An 11,503-nucleotide genomic window follows, 5' to 3' on the forward strand; every position below is an offset into this window, starting at 1 on the left:
GAGCCCGCCCCGGAGTCCCCGCCGACGGCGGCCCGCTGATTAATCGGGCGCTTAGCGCCTTAGGCACAGCCTCAGCTGAGTGGGCGACGCCTTTGTTTTACGTTAGCCGGTGAGTGGTGAGGAGCAGCAAAATGGAGAGATGCAAGGACAAGTAAGATTTCTGGCACGTGTTGTTTGTTTGTGGTTTTTAAGTGTTATTACTATTTTTTCTGAGCAAAATTTTCTCTGTTCCAGGCTTGGGTTTGCAGATACAGTGCTACCAGTGTGAGGAGTTCCAACTAAATAATGACTGCTCTGCTCCAGAATTTATTGTGAATTGTACAATGAATGTTCAAGATATGTGTCAGAAGGAAGTAATGGAAAAAAGTTTTGGTAAGAATTTAATAATTGCACTTCTGTTTATTTGTGCTGGATAGCATTTGTTGCATTTGGCTCCACCTATTCAGTCTTCGGCTACAGACGAGTCTGTCATTTCTACCTAAGGGGACTGGATGCAGTTTCTTATACTTGTGAGTGGCTTTGCAACTCAATAAAGTTGATAGTTTACCTTTAAGATTGGTGTAAAAACTGAAGGATGCCAGCAAAACGTTGATAAAGCTGTTAGTAGAGTCTTATGGGTCTCAGATTTAGTTTCCCAGCACTGGGAAATTAATAACAACAAGTTAGTTTAATCTCATTACAGTTAATTACATGGGCTTTTTCCCCAAGAGATGGAAAAGCATTAAATTAGTAATTCCCTCCTTTCTTTTATTTACTCTAGAAATTCATATACTCTGAAGGTTCATCGTAAGGAAGTGTAGTCATCTTTTTCATCCATAAAAGAAAACATCAAGCAAAAGGGAGGGAGGGATACCAAGGACATTTTGAGAAGTGAGGAGAGGAGGGCACAACTAGGTATCTTTGCCATACTCACTTTCTAAGTCCGAAGGGGGCTTTTCCCTTAATGTCATAAATCTCAAGTTAGTGTATTTGGAGATAAACGTGTTCAGGAGGAAAAGAGCTGCAGCTCCATGGCTCGCCCCTCTTGCCTTTTGGGCTGTGTTAGGAATTGTTTTTCCTGTTGGGCGTCGCAAATGGCATTTGCGTTTCAGAGGGAGCTGTCTGGGAGCTGTCGCTGCCTGCACCAGCAGGAGCCTGGGGCCTCATGAGGGGCTCCCGGGCTGGGCGGGGTGCGAGCGAAGGTGTGGGAGCTGCAGCTCCTGCAGACAGCTGCCAGGCTCCCCTAGCTGGGACCTGGGCACCACGCAGTGAGCTTGGGGTGCAGAGGGCAGTTTGGGTTCTGAGAACTGATTTAGGGGGAAGCTGCTGTCTGGGATTGTGCATCCTGCTGCTGAGGGCAATGCCTCAGAGTATGGAGTTAACCGACGTGAAGGACTGTTACACCCTGAATGTCAATCAAGCTGTAGCCTGTCCTTTCTCAGAGTCCTTCAGTGACAGCAGGATCCCTGTCTACCTAGCAAAAGTGTGCATCCATCTGTAACACTAACACTGGTTCTTCACGTTAGGAAACTACTCATTAATGTTTTCAAAGTGTTTATTAATTGCCTAGTTCCATTTGCAGTTGTAGTTTCAGACCACCACCTTATGAATGATAAATTGTAACAGTTGTTGTCATCGTAGCTGCTGGCACTTTCACCCTGGGTGACACCATCCACAGTGACTATTTCTATAAAATATTTATCAGTTCTCCAGCGTAGAGAAAAAAAAAAAAACTGTTTAAATGAGACTAGTATTTTTTCAAGCTATATGTTACTGAAATATTTTATTTCAAGTTCACTTAGAAAGGGTATTGTGCATAGGAGATAGTTATGGCTTGTGAGGTGCCTTTAAAGGCCAAGTATCTAAATGAAGGTGTGAAGGCTTTGCTACCTGCACACCACAGCTTCTGTAGTACTTTTAATAGGTTTGAATGGATGTAAACATGAAGGGCTGTAAGCACGGTGCGTAGATGTAGGGATAAAATAAGAACTTACTTTTGTTGTCTAACAGTTGTTTGGTGTTTGCTAGTTTTGGGTTTGGTTTTTTTTTTTTTTAAACAGCTTGTCTGGTTCCTTCACATTTTCATTTCAATGCAACCTCAGACTCTCTCAGCCCTCCAGAAACATGTCTGTAATCTTCCCTTCAGGTGACTGTTAGAACAGTGTGTTCAGTCAGGTAAACCCCTTGCAGACTTAACATGCAAGTCCAAGGGTGTGCTTGCACATGTGCACACCCCCAAACCCACCCCCCAACCCCCCGTGGGTGTGTGGGGCAGGGTGCCATGTCCAGCCACATGTCTCTTCTCTAACCAGCAGGCAAGGCTGCAGCACCTTCAACATGCAAATTGGAACTGCTTTGGTAGATTTTAGACAGACATTGGTGCACAGCTTGTCCTTACTCCTATGAAGAAATTGGTTCACAATGTAGTAAATAAGGAGCTCCTAAAAGAAACTGAGTAGTGGGTTTTGGGCTTTTTTTCCTGTGCAATTTTATATTGTCTCTGAGCAGATCCTTGGATTTTCCCTTTAGGAGGTAACTAGCACGCTGTGCATAGGTTACCACTGTTCTATTTTATTTAATTTACCTCTGTAAAAGCAGTTCTCACTTTAAGCTTAGAGATCATAAATTTCAGCTAGTTAATACATTTAAATTTTTAACTGAACTATTTCAAATTGAGTGCAGTTTAAATTGCAAGCTTAGCTTCTCTGTTATCCTCAGTCAGCTCTAGAGAGGATTGGTTGTAAAACAGATGATTCAGTTCATCATCCTTTATTGTTTTTGTTTGGTTTTTTTTTTTTACTAATTGATATTTAAATGTGTGTAATATAACTACTTTATTTTCCCAAGGTTTATTTAATAATACATTCTACTTCTACCAGGATATTCCACAACTTGCTTCTTTTGGTTGTTGCTTATCCCTAAAAGCTGAAATGTTTCAAATATTGATTTTAATTTATAATAGACCTGAGTTTGAATTTTTAACCCAGAATATGAAAGATGTGAATTTGCATTTATTTGACAGCACAATCTCATAATTAGAGTTTTTCCTCTTGACTAGATACAGTCAAAGAAGTATAATTTAATTTTTGTAGACTAATCTATTTCTGTCCTTAATAAAATATAGCTGTGTCAGTGAGCAAAACGCTACAGTTCTCCTAAACCTTATTTAAAAGTTAAATACAATATTTTGAAATAAAGTTCATGGTCTGAATCAGTAACCTATTGATGTAGTCACCCTTCCTTTGCAGTATGGATTAACCTGAGTTGTTTCTTTTGCTGTTGGGGGGTTGCTGGCTTGCATTCTGTGATGTGCCCAAATCATAGCCCCTAGCATGTAGCCCGTGACTTCTTTTCGTACGTATTTGTTGGTGTTCGTTGAGTTGTGCAATGACAGCTCAATGGTTCAGCTTCATTTTTATTCTGTAAGCAACACAGTGGAGATCTGCAACTCTGGGATTTTTTTATTATTTATATTGTAAATAGTTCCTTATGCCTGATCATAGCTAAGCAAACCACTCCTCTTCAGTTGCTATAAAATTAGAGTTAGTGCTTAAATTGTCACTGTTGTCTCAGAACATTATCTCCGCTTCTGGAGAGCCAATCTTAGGTGGGAGAGAGCAGCAGCATAGGGCTGTTCCTAAGCCAGGGCTGAAGCAGCAGCTGTTACTGTGACAGCCCCTGATGGGAGAGGCTGCCAGTGCAGGTGTCAGTCACTGATACTCTGAACTAGCCGGGCAGGCTGTGACCCGGCTGTGGGTGGTACCAGGTGGGATCGGGCTCCGCTGCACAACTCCAAGCGAGCTGAGTGTATGGCAGCATGTATCTGATTAAGTGATTATGTGGAACGAGCATAATTCTGCCTCCCCTGCAAACATGCACTTTGCTATGGCAGCTTATATTTCAGGTGCACTTTGGGGATCTGTCAGTGCACAGAATTGGAGACTCTGTCAAGTAAATGACAAAATATTTTTCTTGCTTTAAGCAGAGCTGCACTAAAAAATTTTGCTAGAAGAAGTTTCATGCAGTTATGTTAACATCCTGTTCCAGTGGGAGTTAGGGAAGGACAAGACAGTCCTTATGCCTGTGATGCAAAATCTTACAAGCTAACTTGTTAATTCAAGCTTTAAAAAAAAATCAGTTCTTTTTTCCTTTAGAGGGAAAAATGGTGAGAGGGGGAAGTGGCATTGAAGACTGTGCCAAGTAATTTTTGTCCACAGTGATGAATGTAAGGCACAAGTTTCTAGTGCATTCTTCAACTGGATAAGCAGGTGTTTGAAAACTGTGTAAATGAAATGTTTGACAAAGGATCAAAATTCTTGCTTATAATAATTCCCCTTTGCAGATACATTGTGGAAATGCCCATGGCAGATCTCCCTCTCCCACTTGCCCTCTCTCCTTCCTATCTATGAACTTTTAACTTAGGAATGTCAGTGCTCCTGTCTTTTAGGAATATATGTAAGAACAAAGGAATCCTCCAGCATATTTGGACCGGATGAAACATCTTGATGAGATGTAGATGAGTATATAATGTGTATATGCTTTTATACACGTATCATGGAAAATGGACTGACAATGTATTTTACCTTTTACCGAAGATGAGAACTATCTGAGTGTAAAGGCTGATCTAAAACCTACTTAAGGCAAAGGGAGATTGCAACGTGAATAGATCAGAAAGGAATAAAACATGAAGGATGAGACAGCCCAGACAGGCAGCCAGTCTAAACTTCTCTGAACTCTCTGTAAGTAAACCTGCCCATGTGTATGTTTTGAACAATACACCCTGTGCTCTAATGTAGTTGTGAACATACTTCTATGAATTTCTGCAAGGGAGAAAAACGGTCCACAGTTGCAGGACTGATATTTTTAAAAGTCTGTCTAAATAAGACTGTTTATGAATTTTCTTCTGCAAGGGAGTTGGGAAACAACCTCATAATTTCTATTAATCTGCAACATGAAATATCTCTTATTTGGTTTACAATGGTCCCTTTAATGTGTTTACGTAGTGTATAATCCTGTGGTGTAATTAAACCAATTACTTTAATTGTGTGCTGCATGGGAACATCATGAACAAGATCATCATCTCACTGTTGAATCATAATTTTATTTAACTCTTCTCAGTATTTGCTTCCCAGTTGCTTATTTTATGAGGCAGAGGAAAACGGTGTCTTAAGTAGTGTGATGAGTTAGCCTATGGTAATTCTTAACCTGTGCTTACTACTTTTATTTTTAATCTTACTGTGTTGCTGCCATGATTAAGTTGTTTTGTGTATGGCTGTTAAGGATTACAGAAGCACATAGTTTTTTTCTGTTTTCATGTATAACATCCATTAGTACTAATACTAATTGCATACTTGTATCAAGGGGAAACTATACCCTGGTGTACATTCATTGACAAAATGATTAAAACAGCAAACAAAGTTTAATGTCTTCAGAATCACTGTAGGCATTAAAATTTTATAGGAAATAGCTCTATCCCCAGTATCCATTTACAAATAGTAAGAAACATTCAGTGAGCTGGTGGTAGATGTTTATTTTTTTCCTCTTTATTTTCTTCTACGTTGTCTCTTGGTCAAAGCATATCAATGTAACTCAAAAGAACTTTTCTTTTTTGTCTTAAATCAGAGTAAAGCATAATAAAAATTTTTACTGACAGCTTAAAAAAACTGGCACGTGACAGTTGTTACCTATAACATTGTGTCATGCTAGTGGGTGCCCAGTGAAATGAAGGCATAGTAGAAAATATCAGAAAAATGCAGTTTATTTTTGTTGCTGAGTAAAAGACTTACAATATGTGGTGTTAATGTGTGCTGTATGCTGAAAAATTTGACCTGTGGCTTTATCACCATTCAGAAATGCTTTTTCAGATGCCTAAGCTCTTTTCTTACTACTAAATTCCCTCCAATCTTTGGGTTGCTCAGAAAGCTTCCAGCCACTTATGGGATGAACCGAGTGAAGCGCATCAGCTGGGGCCGAGTTGCAGGCAGTATGTAGTGGATTGCTGCTCTGATTGCCTTTGAGTATGGAAAAGCAACAAGTGGAGTTAACAGTTCAAGTCATGACAGGGATCCCAGTGCTGAAGTGATGCGGGGCTGTATTATTTTTAAGGAATTCACAGTATCTTGTCCAGTGAATTTCATTTTGCACAGATGTGGACAGTAGCTTTTTATGTTATGTTATTTCTTAGACTTGTATGGAAGGTATGCAAATGAATTTTGTGATGATACAGTGCCTGCAGCCTGGTGTCTCTTAAACCTCTTTAAGAGTTTTCTCTTGCATTTCACACACAAATTAATCTATTTCTGAAAACTTCTTATGGCCTGACCCTACCACTTATCTTAGCTCCCAGTGACCTTATCAGAACATTGGCAAGTGTGTTTCGTTTAATCCAAATTTTTCATTTACATTTTTCCTTTGTAGTCTTCATATAATCTATTTTGCCAAATTACTGGTGAGTCTTTGAATGTGGAAAAAGTAAATGAAAAAGCAGGCAAATCCTGCTCTGAAGTGGAACAGGCTGTAAAACCCTAAGCATGAAAATTGCTAAAGTTATAAAACCTGAATGGATTTCAAAGGTGCTGCCATGCAAGTGTAAATGTGTGAACCAGTCCGTGGAAGATGGTAAGGACGTTAATTAGTAGGATGCAACAAGACTCTTCACATATAAAATTATTTATGGGACTGTAGTGATTTAACCCCAACTGGCAACTAAACCCTGCACAGCTGGTTGCTGACTCCCACCCCTGCCCTCCCAGCTGGGATGGGAGAGAGAATAGGAAGGGGAGAAGTTTGGAAGTTTGTGGGTTGTGATAAGTCCAGTTTAACAGGTAAAGCAAAAGCCACGTGCACAAGCAAAGCAAACCAAGGAGTTTATTCACCACTTCCAATGGGCAGGCAGGTGTTCAGGCATCTCCAGGGAGCAGGGCTCCATCACATATAACAGCTGCTTGGGAAGACAAACACCATCACTAAATGTCCTCCCCTTCCTCCTCCTTCCCCCAGCTTTATATGCTGGGCATGATGTCATACGGCCTGGGACATCCCTTTGGTCAGCTGGGGTCAGGCATCCCAGCTGTGTCCCCTCCCAACATCTTGTGCACCCCTGGCCCACTCACTGGTGGAGTGGGATGAGAGGCAGAAAGGGCCTTGACTGTGTGTGAGCAGTGCTCAGCCATGGCTAAAATATCCCTGAATTACCAGCACTGTTCGCAACACAAATCCAAAACACAGCCCCATACCAGCTACTGTGAAGGAAATTAACTCAACCCCAGCCCAAACCAGCACAGGGACTTGGTACAGGGGTGCAGCATTTTAATGTTTGTAACAGCTTAAGGGCTGGGGCTTCCCAGTTCATATCAGCAGATAAGGATTATCAAGAAAAATGTGTTCTGAAAATCAAGTTTAAGTTCACCTCTCTTGCTAGAACATAAGTATATTTAGATCTTGATATCCAAGGCTGTTCAGATACTGATAGCTTTGTGTTGGGAAAGCACAGGTGGTGGATGGAAGGCTGAGAGCCAGCTTTGTTCAGAAGATTGTATCTTTTGCTGCCTGACTGTAAGCCCACATTAATGAGCAGAGAAATTAATAAGGACAGTAGAAAATAAAATTAGATAGGCAGGTGGAAGTTGAGCTTTGACTTCTGGTTTGTAGTCTCTTGTGGTTTTAAAAAAAAAATAAATTTGATAATACCACCATTAGGAGCTGTACTTAACTTTCTCAGCCTATGCATTTTTAAGCAGTTTAGTGCCTTGCTTCTGCTTTATGATGCTGCAAGCAGTGACAGACTACTTTGTGCTGTTATTTGTTATTAACAGTGCAGTTTTGAGTCATATTTCCAGTACCAGAATTATAAGGCATGACTTACAAAGAGATGCCATAGTAACGTAAACCCTTGTCCTCTGTTGGTCAAACACTGTCCAGTTTTCTTCTGAGATGATTTCATTTCTGCAAGATGCCATGTTAGGGTAAAGAGAGTGAGGAGGCCAGTTTTGCATTGTCATTAGTTTCTGCAAAAAAATGCCACTCCCTAGAAGTGCCAAATGTATGAAGGAATTCTGATATTGTTTTCATAGAAATTTATCGTGAAAATATGCAAATTAAACTGCTGTGTGTGTTTATGTTGGGTTTGTTTGGGTTTTTTTAAAGAATTTTATGGCATTAATATACTTCATCTTGTCTAATGAGTGCATCAAAGGAAGGGATCAGGGTGAAATAGCTGCAGTCCTAAAGACTGGGTTTGAAACTCAGGAAGTGTGGGACATAGCTTTGCAAAAGATTTCAGGTCACTTGATTTCAGTGCCTCAGTTTTTTCATCTAGAAAACACTGATAATGGCTGCTTATAACATTTGATTGGCTGTTTATAAGGCAATTAGTAAATTCTATGATAAAATTTCTGGCAAGGTGCAAATTATTTAAACAGCTCGTGAGCTCCAGGGAAAATGGAGAAGACGAGCATAGGCAGTCAGGGTAAAAGGAAACAGAGGATGTGGTTGGATATGATTATAACTGCACACTGGCTTGAACTGGTTTTCTAACAGTGCATTTACAATCATACATGAAAGGTTTTGTGTTGGAGAAGCTTAAGTCATATTTTAAACCAATAAAAACATGGTCCAACTAAACCAACTGCTGTTTAGGGAGCACAATGTCAGAAAAATGATTGCTTTTCAACATCAGTCACTTTCTAAGATCTTTATGACCTTTTTAGGGAAAATATTTATAATCACTTTCTCTAGAAAATGGCAAATCACAGTAGAGCCTTTTGCACTCTGTCACTGATGTTTGTGAACAGGTACTAGCTAAGTAATAGACAATTACCATAGTGAAACCACTGAAGGCATAGAAGGATGAACATAAAACTTAAGAAAACTAAACAATTGAGAAACCTATTTGTGTGTAGTCTGAACCCAATTTTGAACATTACTGATACAGGAAAATGAAGGCATAGTTGCATGTATGTTTTATGTTCTTCAGAAAAAGGATATTAAATGTTTACATGTTGTTCTTGCACTAGTGTAAGGTCTCACTTTAGATTTCAGCAGACATCAGAAAAGAGCTTTTGCTACTCCTACTGGGTACTGAATTTCCCTCAAGTGGAGGGCAAGCCCATGACAGTTTAGGCCAAGAAAGAAAGAATGTAATATATAACAGAAATCACAAAGTAAGCATCGATAGGCAGGTGACATCAACTGTAAGCACAAGAAAGAAAATTTGCAGATTCGTCAAGACCAGAAAATTGAAATTTGCAGTGAAATAAGATAACTGGAAATATTCAGGTTATTAAAACAAAGGGTGTTGGAGGGGTGACAGCTCATAAATAAGGTCCTCAGGCTTGTCTTTGAGAACCACATTAAGAGTACAATCAAAACATCACATACGAATCATGAAATGATACTAATGCTAGAGCTAGGATAGCTGTTGGGGGCTCCTTATGGGTTGTGCACACCACAATATGGATTGTCCTCTGTTGGCCAGTTTTCTACCTGTTGCTTGGAGGAGATGGGTAAGATTAAGCATCAAATATGAGACAGCTGATTGGAGAAATTCTGCCAAAGTTGTAATGGCATGACTCAAAACTTGCCTTGATCTGCCTGCTAACTTTCTGAGTTACATATCTTAAGATACAAGCCTTTTCTACGTGCCTGAAGCTACAGCTTTGTGTATTCCTCCAGCTCCCGCTCCAGTCTTGAAAAGGCTTTTTTGTGACTGCTCAAGGAAGCCTCATTCCTGGGTGCCACTTGGGCACAGGCTGTTTTCTAACTCTCTGAAAGATTTGTCGCAGCAGGTATACGCAGAGTATGTGCAGAAGATTTTGCTAAAGCAGGATTTGTGGAATGAGCTGCAGAAGACAAATCTGATTTTACACATGCCTACAAAATTGGGTATGTACAAAACACTGCAGCAAAAGCTTTCTTTAAAGTGAGGAGTGTCAGTCACAGCCCATGAGAGAGAGCATTTGGCTTGGAAAAGTTGTGCTGGGCGAAGCAACGTCATCGACTTGATGGGAGTCAAACTTACAGCTCAGAGGTTTGTGGCCAGGAGGCCACAGACTGTTCTGGGGTGAAGCAGAGGGATGAGGTGTTTCCTGCGGAGGTGTGCCACCACAGAAAGCAGTTGCAGAGTAGTGGGGTCACAGAAGGGGAAGGTGACCAGTTTTTTTTTTTTTTTAGAATTTAGGTCACTGATCTTAGAGGTGGTATCCTAGTTGCCTGTTTTGGCTTTCAAGAGACTGTGTTTTGCTGAAGAACATTCTTGAGTGTACAGATGCAAACTAAAGTTACACACTGGTTGAATTACGGTTGGCTCTTGGGAGAGTCGTGCTTACACTTCTCTTTTTGTCTTACCTGCTATAGCAGAATAATTGAAGGTGCCTAAGGAAAAAGGTTGGATCTTCTGGTGCCTTCTGCATACACACAGTGTAAGAAGTAGGTGTGATGTCACCTTTTTTGGTTGTCCTAGTAACAAGTTAGGCCATTATTCAAGAGAACATGTACTGGGCTCTGAAGACAGGGTAGGTGGAAGCTCTTGCTTTTGGATTTGAATGAACTGTAGCGTATTTGTTGATATCAAGACTGAATGCATCTGCATGTAGCCAGAAGGGGGCCCAGGTGCAGATGCACAGGACTAGACTGCAGTTAAGCAGGGCAAGTTGAACTTGGCTGTTTTGGGGAGGCATGTGTATAAACAGATCCAGGTGAGAAAATCAGTGTTAGAAGCAGGAACGATAGAAAAGCCTTGAGATTTACACCATTGCTTCACTGAGTGGAATAGGGCAGAAATCATGCAGTAGTAGTCTGTGCCTTGATACTGTCTAAAAGTATGATCACACTTGGGGCAGAGAGATCTAATGCTGGGCAAGTTACTCAGTCTAGGAGTCAATTTTCAGTGTCCAATTTAATTTCTCTTAGAAAGGAAAAGAAAGTTGTCATGCTGTGTGTATGTGGAAGGAGAGGATTGCATTAGCACATAGATATTCTGGCCTTGTGTACTCACCTCTCTTCTTAAAAATACTTGTACTTTAGCTACATCCTCAGCCAACCCTACAAACCTTGAAGTCAAAATGAAGGAAAATCAATTGGTCAGTAGTATATACTTCACAGTAAAACACCATTATAGTACCTACACATATGCATAACTCACACTGCTGTTGGGGAGCTGCTGAATCCATGGAAAAGAAAGAATTTGTTATTCATCCATCAAGAGAATGGCAGTAAATATGCTAATTGTATATTAGTAAATATACTAATTGATCACTAATGTAAACTGTTGAGGGTAGGTAGCTGGGAATGGCCCCATCCCAGTAAAAGCAGTCTAAAACGTGATCTCCTTGCCTAGCCAGCAACTCGGAACAATCTGAGGCTGGAAGAAGAGCTCTCAGAAAGGTCTCCAATTATATTTCTAGGTGATGTGTTAATGAACGTATCAAGCTGATTGCTCAAGCAAGAATATCCAGTAATTAGCAGTTATGTCTGTGGTATGAGTCTTGCGAGGCAGATAACCGCTTTGAAGAACTGTCTGCGGTTC

At 40.4% G+C, this 11,503-nt stretch overlaps 1 protein-coding gene across 1 annotated transcript in view; it reads left to right on the top strand.

Moving 5' to 3' along the window:
- Window positions 1–192: 192 nt before the first annotated feature.
- The window catches only part of LYPD1 (LY6/PLAUR domain containing 1), a gene marked incomplete at its 5' end in the record, with an annotated part of 14,843 nt that continues 3,532 nt past the window's right edge, over window positions 193–11,503 (top strand). Inside the window, one exon of the mRNA XM_008941814.1 lies at window positions 193–372. Within this exon, the coding sequence (XP_008940062.1) occupies window positions 193–372 (180 nt within the window). The remainder of the gene's footprint in view (window positions 373–11,503) is intronic.

This window comes from Merops nubicus, unplaced genomic scaffold (assembly GCF_000691845.1).
Source record: "Merops nubicus isolate BGI_N331 unplaced genomic scaffold, ASM69184v1 scaffold16310, whole genome shotgun sequence".
NCBI classification, from domain to species: domain Eukaryota; kingdom Metazoa; phylum Chordata; class Aves; order Coraciiformes; family Meropidae; genus Merops; species Merops nubicus.